This window comes from Apiospora marii, assembly GCF_038362585.1.
Source record: "Apiospora marii strain CBS 49790 chromosome Unknown utg000013l_segment0_segment0, whole genome shotgun sequence".
Taxonomy (NCBI): Eukaryota; Fungi; Ascomycota; class Sordariomycetes; order Amphisphaeriales; family Apiosporaceae; genus Apiospora; species Apiospora marii.
Window position 1 is genome coordinate 1469477 of NW_027117384.1, and position 26243 is coordinate 1495719.

The 26243-nt window shown below is 52.7% G+C and overlaps 5 protein-coding genes across 5 annotated transcripts; 3 read left to right on the forward strand and 2 right to left on the reverse strand.

Annotated features, from left to right (window-relative positions):
- Window positions 1-149: 149 nt before the first annotated feature.
- PG985_015597 (GTP binding protein) lies at window positions 150-1969 on the forward strand (the record flags this gene model as incomplete). Its single annotated transcript, XM_066835363.1, has 9 exons — window positions 150-215; window positions 335-467; window positions 574-699; window positions 752-946; window positions 1000-1140; window positions 1206-1381; window positions 1449-1465; window positions 1514-1611; window positions 1722-1969. 9 exons carry the CDS (start codon window positions 150-152, stop codon window positions 1967-1969), a joined length of 1200 nt encoding a protein of 399 aa, XP_066676566.1.
- Window positions 1970-10597: 8628 nt separating this feature from the next.
- PG985_015598 (uncharacterized protein) lies at window positions 10598-12375 on the forward strand (the record flags this gene model as incomplete). The annotated part of the gene is made up of 2 exons (XM_066835364.1): window positions 10598-11139; window positions 11196-12375. The coding sequence occupies 2 exons, from the start codon at window positions 10598-10600 to the stop codon at window positions 12373-12375; spliced, it is 1722 nt and encodes a 573-aa protein (XP_066676567.1).
- A 2682-nt stretch (window positions 12376-15057) lies between these two features.
- Window positions 15058-19134, reverse strand: PG985_015599 (uncharacterized protein; the record flags this gene model as incomplete). The annotated part of the gene is made up of 4 exons (XM_066835365.1): window positions 15058-15432; window positions 15667-16018; window positions 17652-18471; window positions 18606-19134. 4 exons carry the CDS (start codon window positions 19132-19134, stop codon window positions 15058-15060), a joined length of 2076 nt encoding a protein of 691 aa, XP_066676568.1.
- Window positions 19135-20150: 1016 nt separating this feature from the next.
- On the reverse strand, window positions 20151-21717 carry PG985_015600 (mRNA processing protein; the record flags this gene model as incomplete). Its single annotated transcript, XM_066835366.1, has 2 exons — window positions 20151-20181; window positions 20234-21717. The coding sequence occupies 2 exons, from the start codon at window positions 21715-21717 to the stop codon at window positions 20151-20153; spliced, it is 1515 nt and encodes a 504-aa protein (XP_066676569.1).
- Window positions 21718-22085: 368 nt separating this feature from the next.
- PG985_015601 (CPSF A subunit region) lies at window positions 22086-26157 on the forward strand (the record flags this gene model as incomplete). The annotated part of the gene is made up of 4 exons (XM_066835367.1): window positions 22086-22329; window positions 22527-24606; window positions 24794-26078; window positions 26131-26157. The coding sequence occupies 4 exons, from the start codon at window positions 22086-22088 to the stop codon at window positions 26155-26157; spliced, it is 3636 nt and encodes a 1211-aa protein (XP_066676570.1).
- Between the last annotated feature and the right edge of the window lie 86 nt (window positions 26158-26243).

The following is a 26243-nucleotide window of genomic DNA, read 5'->3' on the forward strand; positions in this document are numbered from 1 at the left end:
CTTTTGAAGCCTCGATATCGACTCGGAACTGGCATTGCCATTGACATAATTCATATCTCGAGGATACCTGGAACCTCGCAATACAGACAGCAAGGTGCTGCCCGAACAAACCTTTCTAGTAAATCAGTTTTGCGGAAAAAGTCGCCAAGATGTCGACCACGGTGGATAAGATCAAGGAGATTGAGAACGAGATGGCTCGGACTCAGAAGAACAAGGTACGGGCACAAAATCCCCTTTGCCAAACGCGCGTGCTCATCACTTGCCGTGGTCTGGGCCAACTTTACTGTCTTTGGATGCCTTGAAGACAGGACTGTATGACTGACGTGCGAAATAGGCCACCTCGTTCCATTTGGGTCAGCTGAAGGCCAAGTTAGCCAAGCTCAAGCGTGAACTGCTGACCCCTTCGTCGAGCGGTGGCGGCGGTGGTGCTGGATTCGATGTCGCGAGAACTGGTGTGGCCAGTATCGGTATGTCTTGAATCATGCCTTGAAGCCATTGGCAGGCAAGAAATTGCTATCACCGAACGTCCAACTGTTCTCTGTTGGGTCAACTGACATTTTTCACCATCGCCAGGCTTTATCGGATTCCCTTCCGTTGGAAAGAGTACTCTGATGTCGCGCTTGACGGGCCAGCACTCGGAAGCCGCTGCATACGAGTTCACAACCCTTACATCAGTGCCTGGCCAGGTCACGTACAACGGTAAGTTCTTAACTGGCATCTCGAGAGTATCACTGCTAATCGTATTGAATAGGAGCAAAATTGCAAATGATCGATTTGCCTGGTATCATTGAGGGTGCCAAGGACGGTCGTGGTCGTGGACGACAAGTCATTGCTGTGGCAAAGACGTGTCATCTGATTTTCATCGTTCTTGACGTGAACAAGCCCCTGACAGATAAGAGGGTGATTGAGACGGAGCTGGAGGGCTTCGGTATTCGGATCAACAAGCGTAAGGTGGCCCCTACTACGATTTGTATGGGTATGGCAACTAACATGAACCAGAACCCCCTAACATCACCTTCAAGAAGAAGGACAAGGGAGGTCTGAACATTACGAGCACGGTTCCTCTAACCCACATCGACCACGATGAGATCAAGGCGGTCATGAACGAGTACAAATACAACTCGGCGGATATTGCTATCAGTACGTGCTCATGGGGGATGCTACCACTGAATTGGCTTGGCTCAGCGATACTGACATGTTTTCAGGATGCGACGCTACTATTGATGACTTGATCGACGTGCTCGAGGCAAGGAGTCGAAGCTACATTCCAGTCATCTATGTTCTGAACAAGATTGATGCTATCAGTATCGAAGAGCTGGACTTGCTTTACCGTATCCCCAACGCAGTACCCATTAGCTCGGAACATGGCTGGAATATTGATGTAAGTTCCTCTGGATGTGCCTCGTGTTAAAAAGTCGGGCATCTGCTAACCACTATCATCACCACAGGAGCTCATGGAGGCTATGTAAGTAAGCCGGCGAGATGTAACGTTAAGGTACTGATCGTTATACAGGTGGGACAAGCTGCAGCTCAAGCGCGTGTACACAAAGCCGAAGGGCAAGATGCCCGACTACAACGAACCCGTCGTGCTGCGTTCCACACGATGCACCGGTACGTATCTCACAGCTGCGCTTCGAACCGAAACGTGCTACGGAGGGCGCAGACTATGGCATTCTGCCCTTGGAATTGACATTCGATTTACTGACTTATCCGTGACACAGTCGAGGACTTCTGTAACGCCATCCATCGCAGTTTGGTAGATAACTTCAAGACGGCAGTTGTGTATGGCAAATCTGTCAAGCACCAGCCCCAACGAGGTAAGTCGTGTGGCCTAGTTCAGTCACCCAATACTACTCCCTATCGGAAGGTGGCCATGGCCGGGCACTACTCAGCCGTGGCCAGTTTGCTCGAGGGGAATGTAGCACAGTTCGGCAAAGCTGGCGACTTGTTACTACTGGAGTTGGAGTAGCGATGCTAATCATCTTCTCCGTAGTGGGCCTATCTCACGAATTAGCAGACGAAGACATAGGTAACGTTTCAACCATCCCACCCCTCCCTCAACCGTGAGTTGAATTGTCGGCGGCATGCGCTAACCCCTACCAACAGTGACAATCCAAAAGCGATGATTGAGCTGTAGCCCTGTGCATATAGAAGCTAGCATTGGCCGCTTCATCTGTCTCTACAGCTGGCAGGTTCATACAAGCGGCGCCAAGTTTGCGCATCACGAGGGAATACACGTCATTGTGACTGGTTCAAGTGGCTATCTTTTACAGGAAGGGCCATTGCCCAAGTCGGGCTTGCGGGTCACTGCATTACAGAGGCTTGTTGATCGGTTCGGTGCCGAAAATGGACCGGATCATTGTGCGTTGCGAGCACCTTGGAGAAATCTTGGACTCCATCGACACGGGATTGGGCATCGGGTGTTTTACTCGAAAGGGGTTACGGTCGACCAAGTTAAGAAACCAAGACAATTTGGTAGGGCTGTTGCTCCCAGGGCATTTGTGTCAAACCCAGCCCTGTCGAACTACGCGGCGAAAAGGAACAACCAGGGGAAAAGATTCTATATTCAGATCAATATGAGTGTTTCGATTCTGATATCAGGTTTTATTTTTCTTTTGCTTGTTTCTTTCTTTGTTCCTCCTTGCTGATGCGGGGATACCCGTTTTGGCCTGGATGCCCAAAAGGACCGAAACCCCACTCGCTCGCCACAGCGGTTCAAGACGCCATCAAATGTATGTAGGTCTGTCTGATGTACATGTATTCCTCCTACATACTCTGTGCGGTGTCGGTTGGGATGCAGTCCAGACTTGCGCCACATCTTTGGGGGGACCCCAAAAGGTTGCCGCTGGTCGTTGGCTGGCTGGCTGGCTGCACTCCCAAGCAAAGCCGCCTCACCTTGACCTGCATAGCCGAAAGGCCTCTTGGGATGCGGCCAAAGCATGGAGAGCGGATCAGCAAATGTAAGGCAACGCAAGGCACGGGGTAAAAAAATAAATAAGTAAGGCACGTGAAGTCTCTGGTTTGATGGATCGAATCGATCCACCGGGACCATGCCTTGCAGTCGTCCTCCTCTTCTTTCCCAGGGCCCCAGAGAAAAACCTTGCTTTTCCCAGCTCCAGCACTTCGGCGCGTACCGGGCGGGCTTCAGTGGATAGTTCCCTCATTTTGCCTGCCCTCGTTCACCGGCCTTCTAGTCGGCCGCAGCCAGTGTCCAGCCAGTCCAGTTCCAGCCCAGCCAGCCCCAGCCTAGTCTAGCTAGACGTATCAATGTAGTAGTAAAGTCTAAGGTAATTGGGGCTGAAACTTTGGGTTGCCGTTTGTTTGTTCATCATCATCGTGCATCTGAACCTGGCTTTTTCCCATATGCAATGAATTACTCCGTGCTGACATGGATTTCTTCTAACAACCTCGCCGCCGCCGCCGCCGCCGCCGTCGCCCTCAAGGTATGCATTGGGCATATGTATTGGGAGACAGCGAGAGATGGAGAGGTCCAAAGCCCGGACAGGACAGGGATCTTTTCCAACGAACTCCGAAAAGTACCTGAAAACCATTGAACCCTCGTCGGGGGCAGGCATCCCAAGCACCACAGCAGCGAGCGAGCGCCGCCCTGTAGGTCATGTACTTCAATGGTATTGTTACCTACATATCCGTACACTCGAGAGAATCCAATCAACCATGGATCGCTCGACCGGGCGCTCAGCTATCCGTGTAAGTGTATACGTACTCCGTACAGCACTTTCCTTTCGCGCGCCATGCCTGTAATTTCAGACAGATTTGCTCCATATCTCTGCTCTACATATGTAGGTATACACGTGTGCATGTAGGTAAAATGAAAATCCTAGACTAGGCATGTACGGATTGATGATGACGGCGGGTGCGGGTTCCAGACTTTGGAGTCGGTGGATTGGATGTAAAAAGATGACTCTTTTCGACATTGTAATGTAAGCGTGGGCTGCGTGGGTTTGAGGAAAAAAAGATCTCCATGTCTCACCCTCTAGTTTCTTTTCCCTTCTTTTTTTGATTTGATTTCATTCGTCTTTTCCACCTTTCTGCCGCCCCTACTACTACTTCACGCCTTAGCCAGCCTAGAGCGCAACCCCAGTTTTAAACAAATGCCCGACAGTTTGTTTCGTCTTGTTTTGTTCAACGGTCTCGCGGTGTAGGTCTCGAATTAGTGCCTAACGTTGACGATTCACAAGACAGGCCTAACCGCCCAGGCCCACTACTCAGCAACCCAGCGGTACGTTTTTGGGTCTCGTTCTGATTGTTTCTCCTCACTCTCCTCACCTCTCTCTCTCCTCGCCTTACGGTAATTTTTTTTTCTTTCTGGTTGACCCCCCCTGGCTGCATGACGAGAAGGGAAAGGAAAGACGAGAAAGGAAGGGGGGGGCAAAGGAAAAAAAGAGGTCTTGTGGCTTTCCTGTTCCTGTCGACGTATCACAACTCTCGTTTTTCTTTCTTTTTGACCCGGTGGGAAGAATCATGACGAGGAAGAAGAAAACATACCCACCAGATTGCCGAAAGGCTCCGTTGCTGATGTGAATATCGTCAGCGATCGATACAGAGATAGATGCTAGATAGGAAGAGAATACGTAACTACAAATATTAAAAACACGCCACGCCACGCCGCGACATGGGGGTGCCAGACATGGATGGTTATATGTAATTGATTGCCATGCGCAGAATGCTGCCAACTCTCCAATCGCACGGCCTTCTTCTTCTTGGGTCGTGGACAACGTCATCTATATAGCAGCTCAACTATGCTGTAGGTAAAAATGGCGAGGTAGTGTTGCAATCTGCGGCAAAGCAAGGTATGAGCGACAGACATACTTGAAGAGAGCCCCCTTCTTCATGCGATGCGATGCGCAATGGAGATGGAGAGGGACCCCAACCCAAGACCCAAGACCCCTGGGCGGCCACTGCTGCAAAGGGGTGGGGGATTGTCAAGAAGAGGGAGGGATGGATGGATGAATTCGGACGGGCTCTTTATTAGCTCCAGAGCTCTAATTGAGCACAGACGATGGCGGTACATGGTAGCATGGATGACAAGGAGCGGCTGGAGGGGGGCTGCTGTTGACCCGTCCGCACCGGATTCCGCTACAACATGGATGATCCCTCCCCTGTTAGGGCGGCCCCTGGTAGCTCTGTAGCTCTGTAGCTCTGTAGCTCTCTTTGGGGTCCTTCCCCTTGTTGCTGGACCTTGACGGACGTTCAGCCGTAATACAAGTAAGTTCCTCCAAACAACCGCTTGTCCTGAACAGGGATGGGCAGCAAGAGCTGGACGAAGGAGGAGAAGGCGAGAGAAAAGGGAAAGCGCAAGGGGAGAAACGACCGGTAAGGAAGAGTGGAAACATCGCGGAAGCCGCCTTCGCTTCAATCTTGGGTTATCTTCGTCACTTCTGTAACGGCGTTGCACTATCTGATACTGTGCCTGATGAGATTTCCAACTGGCGAGCATGGTGACATTCGGCAGCACTCCCGTGGGTCTTACGACAAGAAAGCAGACCGAGCTTCTTGGGCCAGGTAACTACACCCCTCCAGCTCGTGGAAGCTTGTCGTGTACTGTGCACTATAGAGTCCATGCTATCATGCAATCGTCGGCTAGGAATCGACAAGCCCTTCCCGCACTCGATGGGGGCGGCCCATGGGCCACCGCTAACCTGCTTGCCCGGCAACGCAAGCTGACGGGAGCTTGCATGTTCCGGCCGTTTTAATGATAGCGTCCTGGGCACCACGAATATCTCCGAGGCGCATCCGAACGAACGAAAAGATTTGCCGGCCTGACACAGAGAGAGAAAGGGTATGGGTATCCATCGGCAGACAGGACAGCAGCATGGGAAGGGGGCGCCTGTCGCGCCTATTGCTAGCAAATGCTACTGCGTGTGCGGTCGAACCCGGCCGATCGACATCAGCTACGCCTAGCCTAGTTGGAGCCGACCGCATCAGTGATATAACAGCAACCACAGATGCGTCGAGTGCCTTCCGTTCTGAGGACCTGGTCCAGGAGCTACACCAGCCATGTATACGCTTATTTCTGGTACCAATCGCAATTTCCAGGGCCTTGCCTGAGTCGTGTGTGCATCGATATGGCATTGATAGCCCGGAACCCTGACAGCCTGACCAACAGGAAACGAGCCGGCGACACGGCATGGGCATGCTCGGGCCTCATTGCCTTTTTAGTCCAATGGGTGTTGGCCAGTATCCGTATCGGCAACCAGGAAACCCATAGCCAATTACAAATCCGAATTGAATGCATGATATATTGTCGGTCGCCCTGTTCCCATGGGGGTCTCATGGTGTTGGCCATGTTTTAGTTTCGAGCGTACCTACCTACCTGCTGCCTTCTTACCCTCGTGTGGATGCAAATCAAGAACGGCCAAGCGTGAAGATGGGTTCTGCTCCGCCTCGGCCTCTGGGTGCGAGAATCACCGAGACATAGGAGAGCAGAATAAGAGAGCCATTGGCGAGGGAGCGACTAGACCAAGCCAAGGGCACCAGGGTATTATGGTTGGTGCCATTGATCCTTTCCGCTAGGTTGTGCGGTTTGCAGAATCGGGCAACGATCTGAAATCATCTGATTCTTCGATACCGGCGTTGGGTACGAGTAGGCAGCGCAAGAGCTGGGCTTGGAGAGGGGCGCCCGTCATTGCCGGTCAGACCTGGGGCTGGGGCAATTTCACGCCTGGGTTGCCGTATTAGTAGAGGGTCGAGTCGAGTATAGATGGAGATCTCCAATATCGATTTTTGGTTCATTCAAATTGGTGTCCGATATGTAATCTTGGGTTGCGTCGTCGTAGGCGAATGAATCCGTGGGGCTTGGAGTACAGTACCCCAATATCATACATGATCACTCTCACTACAACGCGGGCTTTACCCCGGTCGGTCTGTTATTAATAAAGACTGATCTCCATGGACTGCCGCGTTGATACCTTGTAGGTTAGGGTTTGGAATCAGCGAGAGCGTGCGAGCCGACGAGGAAACAAGAGCCTGGCAGCCTGGCAACCTGGGCCAGAAGCCTGGCCTGGGCCGATGCGGGCGGGAGAGATGTGTGTGGAGGAACTGCGAGAAGCACAAGCCTCACGATGCTCCTGTCACCCCCGTGTTTTTATTTTGATATGTGCGTGTGTGTAGGTAGAGACCAGGGCCGGGTTGACGGTAAGTACTTGCGCATGTATGTACTTGGGCATGATATGTACATGCCTACAGACAGCATGTACAGGATTCCGCGTGGCACACCTGACCGGGGGCTGGCAGGGTGGTGCTCAGAGACGCTGTCAGCCATCGTGTGGTTTAGGCCGAATGGGCATATCCGTCCATGTATTCGTCGACAAGGGAAAAGGTGAAGGATCAGCTGACCGATTCCTATATCGGTCCCGGCAGCACTGAATGGACCAGGCAAACAGAGGGCTCAGTCGGGATTCCGTTCAAGCCACCTTGTTTTGTGGCCGAATGAATTGCTGGCCCCTCCAATAGAGGATCAGCATGGCCAAGATGCTCGGGGAGTTGTGAGGAGCGCAGTGGGAAGGGTCCTGATTAATCCTGATTAACCCAAGTGCGTGATACGAATCCCGAGTCCAAGTGGATGTGTTTCTCGACTATTTGGATCGAGGAGGGGCTCCATCGGCGTCGTCGTGATTGTGAGGTTTTTGTATCGTCGAGCTCTTTCCAATAGAAACAGCGGGTTGCCATGTTAAGAAGTTGGGATGAAAATGAGCAAGGGTGCATGACCTGGGCCATCCCTGCTAGTTAGCCGTCACCAGATTTCCACCATGTCCGCTTTGGACATGGGGTCGGTCAGTGCATGTGGGCGGGCAGCAGCACAGTTACTAGAGTCACTCAGCGATTTGTAAGTAATCAATGGAAGTAGGTACTACATGGAGGTGGACGATAGGTAATGTAGGGAGGAGGAGTATTGGCGGATTGATTGATCGATTGACCAATGGATAACGGCGTGGGAAGAAGGAAAGAAATGAAGTCGAGCAGCTAAAGTATATTGTCTGCATACTCGACCCAAGTCACCCCTGGGGATTAATGCAATAGACTGGACACTGGACGATGGGTGTGTGCATCGCATCGCATCGCACATTGCATGGCCTGCAACATCATTTCTCATCATAACCCTATAGTCTCGAGAGTGGTAGGCTCGGGTTGCGCTGCCATGCATTCCGGGGGGTGGTACCCTCTCAGTAATAGAGTCGACAAGTCGGGGTTGTCATTTGCTGCGAGATGGACCTGCAGCCATCAGATATCGCGAGTCTGTGCAAGCCCTGGCCCGGATTGTGTGGATGGGAGGTGTCGAGTCCAATGAACAAACAATTCTCCGCCATGAAATGAGACCGTCCTCGAGCGTCCTGTGCCTGTTCCTTGACGGGCATCAATCCCAGGGCTCCACATGATATCATTTCATTCCGCTTGTGGGCGGCTTGTCGGCCTTCCGTTGGACTGCATCTTTTGGGCGAGCGAAGCACGACAGGTCGATCGATGGATTCGACTCTCTTTCACGCTCGCAATAGGTGCATGTGTGTGTGTGTGGGAGCGAAGTAAGTAAGTTAAGCAAGTAAGTGTGTGTGTGTGTGCGTGCTACTTGCTACAACCTCCCGTTCGTTCGCCGAGGTTGCTGGTTGCTGTCCCATTTTGATCCAACCCTCTCCCGCTGGACCTGGTTAGGTTACTTTTAGGGAAGACTGGGATAGTGGATTAGGCAGTGTGGTTCTCGCAAAACTACTACCCATCTCCATCCGTCGTTGCACACACCTCTCTGCCACTTTGCCCTTTGCCCTTTGTCCGCTGCCCGCTCTCTGCCTCTTGACATTTCGTTCAAATTTTCGACCCCGGTCCATTTGTCCCGCTCTTGAGAGATCAGTCATCCTCGGCATGCGCATGGCTGTTTCTTCTTCTTCAACTGCTTTGCTTGTGTCCGTCCTTGGGAGTGAGTAGCATTCCGTCACCGGTCGATGATACATCAATGCTTTAAACCCCAGACGATGTATCCAGGGATCAAGGAAGCTATTTGTGTGCCTGTTAGGTATGTACGTGTTGAACGGTTCAGCAGCAGCAAAATCGCCGTCCAAGCACCTAGATGGCCTCACCGGAGCCCATTGAAGTAGGTAACTGGTCATTTCTGACACCCAGTATATTCGGGTCTGAGGTTGATTCCCGCATACTACAACGTGAGTTTACTATGGGCCTGCTATAGGGCTCAAGACTCTAGTAGGGTTCACTAAGGCAGGTATTCATTCCAGCTATGCATGTGTGTCTATGCTCTCTTTTCGTGGACCGGGTTGGAGTCGGTAACAAGTCACTCTGGGCAGTACTCTGAGCAGGACTCTGAGGTCCCGTCCGTCTCGACCTGGCCCTCGACGTGCCGAGTCAGGTGTGGCTTTTGCGGTCACTCGCTTTTCTATCCAGTCCCCTGTCTGTCCTCTTTGGTCTGATACGTTCCCGTTCTGGCTGGAGATACAACCTGCCTACTGTACAAGTATGGCCGTCTTCTCTCCGGCTGCTCTGCCAAGAGGGTCGCATTGGTCGTCTTACTGCTCCCACACCCCCTCTCCCTCCCTCTTCCCCCCTCTCGCACTCGCCCACACACACTCTCCAGTCTCTTCAGAGCTAGCTGCTTTGATCCATCCGTTGAACCCAGCAAGCAAGTGGCCCCCCCCCCCCCCCCGGTCAACGGGTCTCGTAACTAGTGCTACCAAGCTCGATGCTTCTCACACGCCCCCCTACATCTGTATCCCACCCTTGGTCTTAATAGGCCATCCTCGTCTCAACCCTCAGCGAGACGGGTTCCAGTTGGTGCATAGAGCAAACATACTTACACACCTGCATACGTACATGTACCTATCTTCCCTCCACATTGTCTACCTCTTGTCGTGCATCTGATACCACGACAAACCATCAGAAGACTTGGGCATATCAAAGTGCATAGCGGCGGCGTCTACCTACTTCCTGCAGAAGATCTCCTTTGCCGGCTGCTATCTTCACGTCTCGGTATTATCTGGCATGGCACCTTGGTTTGCTACATCATGCACCTAATCGCCCAGTCGCTCGACACTGATCTGCTTGCGCATTGAACGAAGCGGAACCCTTCCCTCCCCGAGCTCTACCCTCTACCCAGGACCCCCAAATAGAGCTTGACAGTACCACCATTCATTCGAACCCGCCAAGTTAGCCCTACTATTACCACATCTACCGCTACCGCTACCACTACCACTACTACATCATCTGCCATTAAAGGACAACTGCGGGATACCCTCCTTCCCGAGTCTCTCCAGGGAGACTTGCCGACAAGAAACCCCTACCGCTGCAGCCTCTAACCCCATACGACTATCGCCAACCTAGTACTTGAACACTGCATATCCCCCTCCGGAAACCAATTGGTTGTCTGGTATGCATGTCACTTCCCGCCTGCGAAGCCGTCTACGGAGCTGTAACCCCATTTCTGAACCCACCTCTGGTATCTGGCCTCGATATAATCGTCTCAACAACGTCTGAGCCCAGGAAACCGGCGCAGCTTGCTTTTCTCCCCAGACCTGTCGTCTTCGACGAGACTTATACACCAAAGCCTCTCGAGAGATCTCACGGGGCTTCCTACGGGATGCATAACATGATAGGCTCGACTGGCATGGACCAGGACAGTCTGATTGCCCATGACAGCACATACCCAAACAACCACTGGGTCGATGTCAACGCATACAATCAGATGTCGATGCCCGAGTATAACAGCAGCTTCTACTTGGCGCCAGTCACCAGTCATGGCTTACCCTCTGAGTCGATTGGGGGCGGTCATATGCCACCACCACCAATGCCATCCCAAATCCACCAGTCTCCAATCCACCATCAGCAGCAGCTGCACTTCCCTAGTCAACAGCACCAGCAGCCTATACTACAGGCCCAAAAGGTCAACTGGCCGAGTCTTCACACGAACCCGAGCCAGAGCTATCCCACACCGCCGGTGGCCATTCCAGCCCAATCCACGGTCCCAATCAGGCAAACCCCCAAGCAACTCCCGTCTATAACCACTTCCCAGCCTCGGAAGACTCTGTCCGACGATGACAGGAGACGGATGTGCCAATACGCCGCAGACAACCCAAAAAGCAAGCAGACCGAGATCGGAGCCAAGTTTGGGGTGGAAAGGAGGTGAGATTGAACGCGCCAACTAAAGCATGATTTGAGTGATTCTAACCCAGGCGTAGCACTGTGTCCAAGGTCCTGCGAAACAAGGACAGATGGCTGTCCCAGGAAGATCGCAGCGGCTCGCCTGTGAAGCGTATCAAGGGGAAGAATGTGGACGTGGAGCGTACGTTTGTGAATTGGCTGAGAAATCAGAACAAGAAGGGCGTCCTGCTCTCCAACGAGGAAATGCTGATCAAGGCACGCACCTTTCACGCAACCACTGGCAGCTCAGAGAATCCTGCCAAGATCATCACCCAGTCCTGGCTTGACAAGATCAAGAGGAGGAACAACATCGGTTCGGGTTCCATGATCCGCAGAGCCTCCGAGACGGCGATTCCAGACAATACTCCGCTTTCCAGGGACTCTCCCACCTTGTCGATACCTCCCACATCTGGGGGTGTAAGCCCTGACTCGCCCACAGACCAGAGCTCTCCGCTTGCATCGGCAACCGAGGAGAACGACCCGGCATCAAACTTGACGGATCTCGAGACGAGCGGTTATAAATACCCTCACTCCCAAAGCACGACGTCACTGTCGAGCGCAGTAACCGATCCCTCGAGCTCTGCATTTTCCGGAAGCGCGTTCAGTCCGGCTTCTCAGTTCACATTCTCCCCGAATCCAGACTCTGGGCTGTTCGACCAGACTCGACCTTCTCCCGGAAGCTCCCACCTGCAGCGGCCAAGGAGCCAGACCTTGGGAACCCTGGATCTGGATTTCGACCAAGTACAGTCTTCGGAACCGCCGACGCCGCGCTACAGCTTGTCAGCGACCGCTCCTCCTTCGGCAGTAGAATCGCCAGCACACGAGATAGCAGCGCCAACCTTTGGCATGGACTCGGCAATATCGCCCAAGACGTTGCATCGGAGCAGGAGTAACTCTAGCCTGGGCATGAGGTCTGCTGGAGGCATTATTTCTTCGCCGACGTCTCCTTCGCAGGACGATGCTCGTCGTGCAGCGGGGACTCTGTTGAACTGGATGCAGAACACCCAGTCTGGCTTCGTCAACCATGATGATCTTTACCTGGTCCTTCGACTCACGGAGAAACTGGGGTTGCAACAGCAGATGCAGGGATCCAAGGGGACACCATCCTCCACCCCTCTCGGGGGACTGTCCAGGATTCCGGAAGGAGACAATGAGGTCACGCCTGTTCCCGTCCGTTTGACAGACGACATCAAACACGAGACGATGATGACCGGGTAGAGTCCAAACACAACTCACCCCGATTGTGTTCTTGCGGATTCTCTTCGACCCGAATCTGACCGGTTCGAACATGAGGCGCGTTTTCTTTTCCAGTATTTTCTTTCAAATTTCTTGTTTACAAGACGATGGTCGCATTGCCCCCTATCAAGGGCATCTTCGATCATGGATCTTTGCTTTTCGAAGTTCATCCAGAAATATTCTTCCCCGCGAGGGGTCAACATTACAGGGCCACACGACTCGAGAGTCTCACGACGCCAGTCCGGACGGACGTACGTACACAGCAGTACAAAATCCGCCCCGCAGCAGTTTTATATACCACACACCAACTTTTGCAAAGCACCTACACTATACCCATCGCTCACGCGTTTTCAGCCGATCCATTGCGCGCGATCGATCGAGCCATACGTAATCGAGATACCTTGTGGTCACCTCCCTATACTGTATGAAATGGCTCAAGCCATGTATACACATACATACACACAAACCGTTTCAACCAGCGACTTTGTTTTACATCTTCGCCCCTATATTCCAAGACTTGTCCAGCTCACGCAATTTGTGGACCCCCAAAAGCACTTGCTTCCTATTCGTATATTTGCCGTTACAGTCGAACACTCGACGATGATTCGCCATTTCCTCTAGGTGTTGTTATTTGCATTGAGAAGGCGGGGAATCCCGAAGGATCACGTAATCTGCTATGAGGGAGGAGGAGGAAAGAGACGGGAAGACCGACGCAATTGGTCATTGGGCGGCAGGAAAAAGGGGAGCAGAGGAACAAGGACAGCCTCGGCAACGTTTCAGGAATTTCATGCTCAGTTTTCCATCGATTGTTCGTTATTTCTTTTTTCTAGTTTCACCTAGCAAGGGAAAACCCATCTTGCATCACTTGTTTATCTGCCGGGGACCCCAATGATCTGTACACAATCTTGGACTGCTTTTTTCCTTCTTCCTTTCTTCTACGGCTTGGATGGATGGGGAATAAGGGCAGGGGCGGATGGATGGATATGACTATTTAGGGTCAGCGCAGAGTATACCTAGGCAGGCGGGAAGACAACGGGATCAGGGATCAATAGGAAATGGTTGCGAACTACGACTAGTGGAAACGATGGCAACGCTTTGTGACTCTTTCTGGCCAGACCGGTGCAAGTCCCCCTGAAGGAAGGAACCCAGGAAAGCTATAACGCCACCTACGTTTCATTGACACTTACCATCACGAAATCAAATCAGTTTCTGCAGCCCTGAAAGCGGGGAGGCTAACCAGCCGTCCTGCCTAACCTGAACCTGGAGAGAAGCTAATAAGCAAAGCAGATTGGAGTAGACTTCCCGTACACCGGTCCGTTTCGAGCTTCAGTATCACGTGCAATCTGTAGTATTTCCTCTCTTTACGTGTAGGTTTCACTTGCACCAATCAAAGCGGTAGGAAGAGGCTCTGCGAGTGACACCGACACAATAAGTTCTTACATCATCAGATAGACCCGATATAGAAATATAAGCAGAATATGTATATCCTTTTGCTGCTTTCAACTTATACAGCGTTTCCACACTTTCAGGATTGGTCGCTAAAGGACGGCATATACTCTGGATTGTATCACTCCACCCTCGCAATCTTCTTTTTTACCTATAGCGACTAAGTATCTAGATACTTTCCCTCCGCGGTTGCAGGGGTCAAGCCATGTGATGTGGCGTGGAGGGAAGACAGGAACCCGCAGGAACGGGCCCAGGAAAGGGACGGCAGAAGAAGAAAACAAGACGGGATAGGATGGGATAGGATAGGGAAAGGTTCATGCAGACACGCGCGCGCACACACTTACACGTACGCATGTACGTGAGTAGTAGTAGTAGTATACTTCCGGAGAAAGAAAAAAACACGCAAGGAGGAGAGAGGGAGATGAAGAAACGGGCGGTTCGAATTGAAACAAGATGACGAAACAACACAGACAGAAAGACGAGTTCCCTTCCCAAAACAATCAAGAAGGGGACATCACCATCATCGTCAAAACCCCAGTTTGAACGTGCGTAATATCGCTTCGAGAGAAATCGTGAGGCGACAGTTACAGTTGGGTATCAATGGAGAATGGCAAAGAAGAAAAAAAAAAAGACACACCAGGGCAACTGCAACTCCGACGACCCGCAAATCCCAAGACGAAGACCCAAATGGCCCAGAAGGTTGCTCTAAGCGATGAAGAGCATGCACCTACATACCAACGAACGACAGCAACAGAAACAATAACAATACCCAACTTCCCGCCTCTAACCCCCCGCCCGCCGCGAGGGGCAAGGGGCCAGCCAGGGGGGGGAAGGCACGCACACAGACACACACACATACACACATCCCATCTCTAGCGCGCAGGAGAGAACCGACCACGGACCAACCAGGCTCTACCGGGGGTCACAGGCGAGCAGCGCGGCTCTTCGCAATGTGCTACCATGCCACCCACACTCTTCAGCGCCCTTCCCACCCTCCTCCTCTTCTGTCAAGGGCAATAATGGATCTGCGTGCACGCGGGCGTGAATATTACAACCCAAGACCAAATCGTATTATTCTATAGACCGGGGGCCGTCATCGGGCAAGCTTGGCCCCTTTTTAGAAAAGAAGTATAGAAGTATACAAAATAGGAAAAAAAAAAAAAGCCTTATTTATTAATGATGATGAATATTTATGTATAATAGCACACATACATCGGCTCAGCTAAGTCTCTCCTCCCAGAGGTCAATCACGCCCCTCTCGGCCAGTTCGGGCATAAGGCGCACGAGGATCAGCTCGAGCACACCGTACATGAGGTGCTTGTTACAGTAGGCATCCGAGAACACGTCCAGGATCCCCGTCTCAATCTCGGATAAGATCCTGTCGTCCTCCCCATGGCACTGCAGCGGTGTTGCCTCAGGCGCCAAGCTATCGACGCCGGCATTCACTGCTGCCGACGTTGGCCTTTCTTTGCTTATAACTGAGCCCGAACCTGTGGTAGCAGCAGCAGCAGAGCTTGCACCCCCAACTGCTTCGCCGGGTTTTATGAAAGCATTATCAGTACCAGTGGCACCAGCCGTGGTTGTTGTCGTTGCCTTGGCAGGGTCACGGCTGGTAGCAGCAGATGTTACATTGCTCTCATTGGAGCTGCCCAGTTGAGCAAACCGGGCGTGGTCAGATGCCTCCAACCTGGGCGCCGAAGACAACGGGTCCGCCTTAGTTGCGCTTCTATTACTACTGCCTGGAGCTGGAGTAGTAGCGCTGTTCTCGTTGTTGCTTTTGCCTTCACTGCTGCTGTCGACAGACGTTATTGGCGGTCCGAACCGCACATGCTGAGCGTGCACGCTGATCTGGGTCTTGGTCTGGGTCTTGTCAGCGTTACCGCTAGTCGCCTTGTTTCCGGCGTTGGTGCTGGTTGGTTGCGGTTGTGGTGAAGAGGAGCTTTCACTGAAGGGGGTCGCGGACCCAAAGTACAGCTTGCCCACCATCTTCGGCACAAGCGCCCAAACCGCACTAGCGCACCGGCGACGCAGGGCCGCCAGCTCCTCGTCGGATGAGGGTGCAACGAGACTGGGGGTCCCTGGAGCATTGTTGGGGAACACGGCTGCGCGAATCGAGCGCAATAGTGGGGGCAATCGAGCCGGGTCTAGCAGTCGAGATTGAATGGAGTGCCAGAGTAGTCTGTAGAACAAGTAGACGGTTAGCCAGGGAGACCTCGGTCGGTTCAAGAATCCACAGTGCCACAATATAGAACGGTGCAAATATAGATTGCTGCGTAAGGCCAAGGGTACGGGAGGCGACCGGCCAGGTAAAAGAAGAGGGGGCTAGGTTGCACCGCATCGTGGTACGAGGGGTCAGGCCAACGGGATCAATAACGTCCAGGAATGCACAATTACAGATGAAAGATGATGCAGATTACTCCTGCACAGGAGGCCGCACCGGTATGGGGCTCGGTCAACCGCGGTCAGGCTCGACAATGACGATAATGCGTGCTCATCTAGGCCTGGGGTGCGTGATGGGACGGGATGACGAGCCCTTCTCCCATGGGGCTTCAATCGCAATGAACAACATGGATCATTCGTGGAATAGGTTGATAGGGGAGAACTTGGAACATAGCTTCACCAAAGCTCCAAGAGGGGGTCTACGGCTGAGCCAACTGCAGCGCCCATCATTACATGGATGGTGCTCCATGTTGTTCGTGTAAGACAGCTCTCGTTGGTGATTTCTGCCCAAGATCAAAGCAAGAGGACTTCTCCCACAAAGACGAATCATAAGGAAGGGGTGTAAGCTTAGAAGCAGGTACTCAGCAATCGGAGGATTAAGTGCACCGGAGCCACATTCTCATCAGCTCGATGACAAGAGAGAGTGGTACCGTGGAGTTGGGTCAAGCCACTCGGCGACCTTCTTGCGCTGTCATTAATGACAAAAAGCCCTCGCAGCTCGCTGAGAAGAGTAAGTTCGGGCCTCGTTGCGGAAGCCAAGGGTGAGATGGAGGGGGTCCTTGTGGTCTGATGTTTCATAGTAGTCCTGATCAAGTCGACGTCGAGGCGCTGTGAAGGCGACTTAGCGGACGATCTCTTGCCGGGATACGGAATAAAGCTTCCAGTATGCAGCCCCAAAGAGGAAGCGGGAGCCATGAGTGTGTGTCTGGCCGACGGCATGCTGTGGGGCGTTAAGAGGAGGAGTGAGATGGTAAATTACATGGCAGGATAGAGTCGTATTGGTACGTTGTATCGAGAGATTCGGCCTAGCGATGCTGACAATCATATCGACCGGGGGTTGCACAGGACCCTTGCAGATATAAAAGTCCGGCGCGTAAATAAGGCTTGCGGATGGTCAGGGCTGCTTGCCCGGGTCAGCCCCGCGCCGTCTGTCAAGCAATCGGACGCCGACTTTCCAGTATCAGCCGATTATTGGCTGCGGAAAGAGGGGCCTGGATTGGTTGGACAGTCCCGTTTCTACTTTGCTCGCAGGACAGATGGATGGGAAGTTGAGCCGTGCAAATAGCATGGCCCGGCTCGACATCCACCGCTCGGGAGTGTCGCACAGCATACCGTTTGGCTCGCTCTCGCTTGATCAGGAGCAGGTACGCTGTCCAGTGCCGCCGGTCGCACTTGATTGGTTGTAGCAACCACCACACGTAGAATGGAGGTGTTGTAGGAGTGAACATGCCTGCTCTCTACACTCGCGAGAAAGGAGGCTTCTGAGCGCTGAGTGGAAGAGGGCAAGTCCCGTGACTCGTCGTGTATGCGGAGTGATGAAATGAAATGAAAATGGCTTTGTGGAGGGTAGAAGAAAAGGTGAGATTGCCTACCTGTCGATGATCCCATCGTAGCCTGCGACCTTCCAAGGCCCCGTCACTGCTCCCCATTGCAGCAATGACAAGGTTCCACCGAGCCAAGGCATGCGGACGTCCATTTCGAGCAGATTAGCGAGACAGGGCCATAAGCTGAATTGTGCGATAGGCACTTTGACTGGTGTTTCGAGGGAGTGGTGGTCTGCAAGTGAATCATAATGTTTCTCACCGTCCATATGGTCCTTCAATCCAAGCGTACGGGCAGCGAGGGGCGGCGGCCTGGGTGGCAACGAGCGAGACAGGGCAGTAGTCGCGATGAAAGCACGAATCAAACTGACCGCGAGGAATCCCCATTGTATCAGAGACCAAAACCCTCTGCTGATAGAGAAACCCCGGGGTTGCTTTGAACCCATCCCCCTAGCAGCGCCATCCATTTCGCTTGCGGCGGCGCCGTCGCTCTTTTTCGACCCTGTTGTGTCCGATGAACTCCCCCTATCGGCCAAGCGTGTCAGGATGATCAGGATTTCCCACAGCATCCATGGTTCCGATAGCTTGTTGACGAAGAGGTTGCCTATTATGAGCTCCGAAAATATCTGCCCAACGAGTGACGTTAGACACTCGTTTTCCAAGTCTTCAGTAGGCAAAAGCAACGCTAGCAGGCCTTGAACCAGCAGCTGGCGATATGCAACCTCGTTATCCGCTTGGCTCTGGATGCTTCTTGGGTCATCTCGCTTGGGGACCGGAGACAAAGCCGGTAGCGGACATAGCGAATGATAGATCTCACGGGGATTAGTCTCGACGGGGGACCGGGCCACCGAAGTCCTGGCAGTTCGATACGCTATGCAGCATGAATTAGTCCTTGTGCATCACCAGTGGATGCTCAAACGACCAGGATTACTGGAGAGTAGTATCGTGACGAAGCATGACGAGAATGTGGGCCATTGCATTCTGGGGACATTGTCATAAACGAACCTCGGACATGTGCATCAAGCAGTTCAGGTAACTCGTCAAGAAGCAGGCTCTCCAAGTCCACCTCCCGCAGCCGCTGTTCTAGACTCCGGGTGCAATGCGCAATTATCTGCACAATCTCGGCGACGAACGTTTCGTCTGGCGTGATCTTGGTGTACCAGGTCTGCACGTAGTCCCTTATGATGATGGAGATGAAAGCATACAGCTGTAGGTCCACGTCGTTGCGACTGGTCAGGGGCGGCAGCAACTCCTCGATAGGTGCCGGCGCATTCCCGCCCCTATCAGCCGCCTTCTGCGCGCACAGGACGCGGCGAATCAAAGCGATGGTTGCCTTGTCCGAGAGGGCGTCTGCCGGCACCGGCCGCGCATTGCGTAGATTTGAAGACGGCGGTAACCTTGGCGAGGCCGTTCGGACGGGAGTACCTGACCGACTGGCTGTCAGGAGTGTTGGCTCGATGGTCGCATTTTTTACAGGCGTGACAGGCGTGGGCACGGCGCTGTTCTGTATGAATCGGGGCGTGGTCGAGGCCATTGCCAGCCAGGCTGGAGTCGGTCTGGTAACGAGCAAGCTATCGGCAGATCATGGCAAAGCTGCAACCTGGAGTTTCTCGCTGGAAGGCGTGGGCGGTTGCGAATTAAAATGCCTCACAGTAGTAGCGCCGTAAACCAATCCGCCAAATTGACATAGCGCTACAGCCTTGGGTCCAGTTGAGGTTGATCGTGGTGGTTTGCGTCGCCCCGAAATGAATGAATGGTCGTGAGGCCAAATAGACGTCACTGCCCAAGGGACCTCAATTAGTCCCTAGTGCCTAGGTTGCTTTTATCGCTAAAGATTGACGGGTCAACGGCTTCAGTGGCCGTGCCACCCCGAGAGTGCCACACGGGAAGCCTACCTGCCTACCTCAGATTCGAACCACTGCAACGGGTGCGAGCCGGCGGCACGTGCGCATATATCTTCAACTTCCAAACCTCAACTCGCGAGATTGGTTTTTTCTTCAGTTGTACTGTGTAGTCATCACAATTTGTACTTATGCGTGCACTTGACCAACTTTGAGCTAATTGCGCAACATCGTTATGTACAGTGTTGGGTTGAGCCGCTTTCAGGCCCATGTACTGATAGATCCCCTGAACTCGTGTTCAGGTAGGAAGTTGTAAGATACGCAGCTTGACCTATAGAAGCCTACATACACCAAGGTTGAGACGGGATCTGGTAAGCCTCGACTGGGGAACTGAGGAAGATAGAGGTCTGAACAACACCTAAGTGAGATACGACACATGGCAACGCGTCTGGTTGGTGTCATATCTGGAGTGCGCACAATGTAAGACAGTCATGTTTGTAGGTATACTGATAGACCAAGCCTCGAAGTATTGATGTAGAGGGGGTTATCCATAGTATCTACATTGATGTAATTGTACATAGACCCGTGGTGATGCAGTGACTGCAAACCCGTAACCGAGCCATCCTTCCAAAATGTACTTATACACCGCTCCGACCATGCCGCATCATATTGTCCACGATGAATGCACAAATTCTGGAGTATCCCGGAGCTATTCCGAGTTCTTGTGAGTAGTCTCGTATCTGCAAGAAGAGGTTAGTGAGGACAACATGATGGATAAGGATGGCCACGAACCTCTTTCCTCTAAACGCCCATACACCCCAGTTACCACAAGTGACATCTTGGGGATCAAGGTCATTCAGATCCCAGCGCTGACTGCTGAATGTGTTTTTCCCTGGCTCCATGAGCAAATCATATTCTCCGCCACACGTTTTGTTGACCCAATCGATATCTCTCTCCATGTCGTATTGCGTGTAGCCGGTGGCGATGATAGGGGCCTTTGTCTCCAAAAGGGCAGGAATCGTCTCGCTCCACTCGTGCGAACTGGCTGGGTGACCGAGACCCGGATGGAAGAGCACAAAACAATCAAAGTACGGATCGTATGGGGCGAAAAGACCTGTCTTGTGTATGGTGTGGTAGTAATCCACGATTGTGGAGACCTTCATGGACGGCCAAACACGATCCTCGACGACAGCGCCGAACGGATTAGACGGCGTGCGCGGAGGTAAGGGGAACTCGTCGTCGCGGTTTGCCATGCTCTCAGGTCCAATGAAAATCAGATGGAACTTGCCCCTCGGGAAGAGATGGGCAAGCTGAACCCAGACATTTCTCGGTAGCGACGACTCCGCCCGGGCCCCGAGAATGAAGATCCGAACGGGTGGCGCCTCCGGGCGCAGACCTCGAATGCCGTCACCTCCGCCCGTTTTGGGCGGATGCAATGTGTACCGTAACGCGCTCAAACTCTTCAAGCCTTCGGGCGTCAGACGTCCACCCTTCCGGACATTGTAGGGACTCAGCTCGTGAAGAACACTGCCGATTGTCATGGGGTACGTGAGTAGCCTGGTGACTTGGCGCATACTCCGATCGTTGTTGATGGCATCGAACTGTCTGGTATAGAGAAATGTGTCCCAATTGGTCATGTTGATGGCTGCTTCCTCCATCTGGGGCCCGGCGTACTCAAATTCCGGGAAGAATCTACCCGAGCGCAGGTCATGGTCGTCCTCATTGATCTGGCGCAATGTGTCGCATATCTGCAGATGATTCTCGTAATCCTCCGCCCAATGTTTCTCGCTACAATAAACCGGAATGCCGCAATCCGGGCATTCAAAGTCGACATGTGCCGGCGCTTGGTTGCCAGTAGACGTATGGGCTTCGGCTGCGGCATCGGGGTTTGCCGGCATTCGAGTCGGCCTATGGTCTGGATGAGGGCACAGGGCATGCTGCCTCATGAATGCAGCTCGGTGGCGGATTTCGGGTATGGGCGACTGAGTATACGGGTGGAACAGATCATCGGGTCGCAGGACCAGAGGAGTTTGAGGTTCGGTTGAGTTCGAGGCTACCCCGGACCGAGCAGCCGCGCTCCCTTCGCTCTTCTTCTGGCCGAGGAAAGAAATAGAGCGGGCGTTTCCATTCCTATTTGTATCAATGCGCCTCGAGGTGGTCGATCGTCGTGCCAATGGCATGTGCGAGAATGGCCTCGAGTGCATAGCGGCGCTTGCTGTCGCTGCTCGGGGCGTCCTCAAGCACCTCCGGCAGGTGCCGGAAGCGGCAGAACGCATGATAGGTTCCATTGGGCAACTACTCGTCTCGCTTCAAGAGAGTATAGGCTTTTCCAAGGTGCCCTTGCAGTTAGCGCATGGTTTGCTATCATCCGGTGCTTCTCAATAGAGTAATCGGCATATCGCTACTCTCTACTCTATGGCCCAATATTAAGGCGGTGGGGCGTGGCAGATTGAAGCTTTCCCAATAAATTGCTGCCAAAGCTGGACCAGCTGTGCATAGCTTTTGAACTTGCGCAAGCTCAAAGGCGGTAATGACAAAATTTCACATTCCTTTTAACCACAACCCGTCGAGTCTCTAACGAGAACCAAGGCACTGGGCAGAGATTGTTGCCGCGCAGGCCATCTGCGCAGTCCAGTAGTTCAAGATGGCGGCAACTTCTAATATGTTCCTTTACTCGCTGACCATTCAACCCCCGACAACCATCACCCAGGCAATCGTCGGCCAATTCAGCGGTACCAAGGAACAGCAGATTCTCACAGCTTCGGGCTCGCGCTTGACGCTGCTGCGGCCCGATCCAGCACAGGGCAGAGTCATCACGCTTCTCTCCCACGATGTGTTTGGCATCATCAGGTCCATCGCAGCCTTCCGGCTAGCCGGCAGCAACAAGGGTAAGTTTTCTCACTGCAATCAATATACCTCTCTGGCTTCAGTTAGTGATTCTTATGAAGTTCCGGCAGAAGCACAATGAGAATCATCACCATTACCACCACCATGACGTGAGACCTCTTCCAGGAAGTCCAAGGATTTGCAGGTCCGCATCTCACTAGCAATCTCGAACTGGCCAAAGCTAACATGTCTTTTACAGACTACATTATCCTTGCAACCGACTCTGGTCGCATCACAATTGTCGAGTACAACCCCCAACAGAACAAGTTTGTCAGGGACAAACTCGAGACCTTCGGGAAATCCGGGGTGCGTCGCGTCATCCCAGGCCAGTATCTGGCGTGCGATCCGAAAGGACGCGCGTGTTTGATCGCGTCAGTCGAGAAGAACAAGTTGGTCTATGTCCTGAATAGGAATTCCCAAGCCGAGCTCACCATCTCGTCCCCACTGGAAGCGCACAAGGCGGGCACTGTGGTGCTTGCAATGGTGGCCCTGGATGTTGGTTATGCAAACCCCGTCTTTGCCGCCCTGGAGATTGACTACACCGAAAGTGATCAAGATCCGACGGGCCAGGCTCTGGAGGAGGCCGAGACACAGCTCGTATACTACGAGCTCGACCTTGGTCTTAACCACGTGGTGAGAAAATGGAGTGAGCCAGTCGACCCCACGGCCTCTATACTGTTCCAGGTTCCTGGAGGTAACGACGGCCCTAGTGGCGTGCTTGTTTGCGGAGAAGAAAGCATCACATACCGCCATTCAAACCAAGAAGCGTTCCGCGTTCCTGTTCCGAGGCGCAAGGGAGCCACCGAGGATCCCCAGCGGAAACGGACGATTGTCTCGGGCGTTATGCATAAGCTGAAAGGCAGTGCAGGCGCCTTTTTCTTTTTGCTCCAGAGTGAAGATGGCGATCTGTTCAAAGTCACCATCGACATGGCCGAGGATGATGAGGGGAATGCCACTGGAGAGGTCCGACGTCTGAAAATCAAGTATTTCGATACTATTCCGGTCTCTACAAGCCTTTGCATTCTGAAGAGCGGCTTCCTCTTCGGGGCAAGCGAGTTTGGCAACCACCACTTCTATCAATTCGAGAAGCTGGGCGACGATGACGAGGAGCTCGAGTTCTCAAGCGATGATTATCCTACCGATGCTAAAGAAGCCTACAAGCCTGCGTACTTTTATCCCAGGGTTGCAGAGAACCTCAGTCTTGTCGAAAGCATCAATTCCATGAATCCTTTGGTGGATTGCAAGGTTGCAAACCTGACGGCGGACGATGCTCCCCAGATTTACTCCATCTGCGGCAACGGGGCCCGAAGCACATTCCGCACGTTGAAGCATGGCTTAGCCGTCAACGAGATTGTTGCCTCTGAACTTCCCGGCGTCCCGTCGGCGGTGTGGACCACAAGATTGGCGCGGACTGACCAATATGATGCGTACATAGTGCTCTCTTTCAGCAACGGCACCCTTGTACTAAGTATTGGTGAGACGGTCGAGGAGGTCACGGATACTGGCTTCCTATCTTCTGTCCCCACGCTGGCTGTACAGCAGCTCGGAGACGACGGCTTGATCCAGGTTCATCCCAAGGGTATCAGACACATTCGCGAAGGACGAGTCAACGAGTGGGAGGCTCCCCAACATCGCTCCATTGTTGCTGCATCTACCAATGCAAGGCAAGTTGCTGTAGCACTCAGCTCAGGAGAGGTAGTCTACTTCGAAATGGACTCGGACGGTTCGCTTGCCGAATACGATGAGAGAAAGGAGATGTTCGGCACAGTCACCTGCTTGAGCTTAGGTGAAGTGCCCGAGGGACGCCTTCGAAGTTCCTTCCTTGCCGTTGGTTGCGACGACTGCACAGTCCGTGTGCTCAGTCTGGATCCCGAGTCCACTCTAGAAAGCAAATCAGTGCAAGCTCTCACAGCTGCGCCATCTGCTCTCTCCATCATGGCAATGGAAGACTCGTCCTTTGGCGGAACTACATTATATCTCCACATCGGTCTGCACTCCGGAGTGTATCTGAGGACTGTCCTTGATGAGATCACTGGCGAGTTGACAGATACTCGGCAAAAGTTCTTGGGGCCCAAGCCCGTCAAACTATTCCAGGTTTCTGTGCAGGGCCAAACATGCGCATTGGCACTGAGTTCCAGAACGTGGCTGGGCTATTCGGACCCCATAACGAAAGGTTTCATGATGACGCCACTCGACTACGATGACCTGGAGTGGGGGTGGAATTTCAGCAGTGAGCAATGCGATGAGGGTATGGTGGGCATCCAAGGCCCGAATCTCAAGTAAGTCTATTCGTCTATTCTTTTTTTCCCCTCGAACACCGAGAATGATGATAAATTGGGATCCAAAGCCATGGGCTATGAGGATAACACATTTATATTGTACCAATTGTTCCTTCTGACTCTCCTCAACCCATACCCTTGTTTATTTCATAAACTCTGCAAACCCAGTTTACTAACAAGTGGCCAGAATTTTCTCCATTGACAACCTTGGGAACACACTGTTGCAGGAGTCCATTCCCCTCACGTACACCCCCAAGCATCTAGCAAAACACCCTGAACACCCTTACTTCTACACTATTGAGTCGGAGAACGGCACGTTGCCGCCAGAGCTCCGAGCGAAATTGTTGGCGGATCCGTCGATAGTCAACGGAGACGCTCAAGTACTACCGCCGGAAGATTTCGGATATCCGCGGGGCCGCAATCATTGGGCTTCTTGCATCAGTGTTGTTGATCCTTTGACGGAAAAGAAAGTCCTCCAGACTCTGGACTTGGGAGAGAACGAGGCCGCTGTGAGCGTCTGCATGGTTTCATTTGCCAGTCAAGAAAACAGGACTTTCCTGGTGGTCGGAACTGGCAAGGACATGATCCTTAGCCCACGCCAGTTCACTTGCGGCTTCATTCATGTGTACAGCATCAGCGACGATGGTCGTACCATTGAGTTCATTCACAAGACTAAGGTCGAAGAGCCGCCTATGGCCTTGGTCCAATTCCAAGGAAGGTTGTTGGCCGGCATTGGCAAGACTCTGCGAGCGTACGATCTTGGTCTAAGGCAATTGCTGCGAAAGGCACAAGCCGAAGTTGCGCCCCAGCTCATCGTTTCCCTGCAAACCCAGGGCAGTCGAATTATCGTCGGAGACGTCCAGCAAAGTGTGACCTATGTTGTTTACAAATATGAAAGCAACAAGCTCATCCCCTTTGCTGATGATACCATCCCGAGATGGATGAACTGCACTGCAATGGTGGACTACGAATCAGTAGCTGGTGGTGACAAATTTGGCAATGTCTGGATTGTCCGGTGTCCTGAAAAGGCCAGCTTGGAATCCGACGAAGATGGTGCGGGGGCTCATCTCCAGCATGCAAGGGAATACCTCCATGGAGCCAACCATCGCCTTAGCCTGATGACTCACTTCTATACTCAAGATGTTCCGACCAGTATCAGCAAGACGAACCTGGTTGTGGGTGGTCAAGATGTCCTGCTTTGGAGTGGTGTGCAGGGTACCGTCGGAGTCTTCATCCCCCTGGTCAGCCGTGAGGATGCCGACTTCTTCCAAAGCCTCGAATCTCATATGCGCTCTGAAGATCCGCCTCTTGCGGGACGCGACCATCTGATTTACAGAGGGTATTATGCGCCCGTGAAGGGCACGATCGACGGCGATCTCTGTGAAAGATTCGCATTGCTGCCTAGAGATAAGAAGCAAATGATTGCCGGCGAGCTGGATCGCTCCGTTCGAGAGATCGAGCGAAAGATATCTGTAAGTTTACACCCTACAATCCTGTGCCGAACAGCGCTAATCAAATCTACAGGACCTCCGCACGCGATCTGCCTTCTGATATCGCTTATTTATTTGGAGTATTGGGGATGAATGGATGACTGCTAGTTGTACTTAATGGGAAATGATATCAGGTTTGGCGTTGGT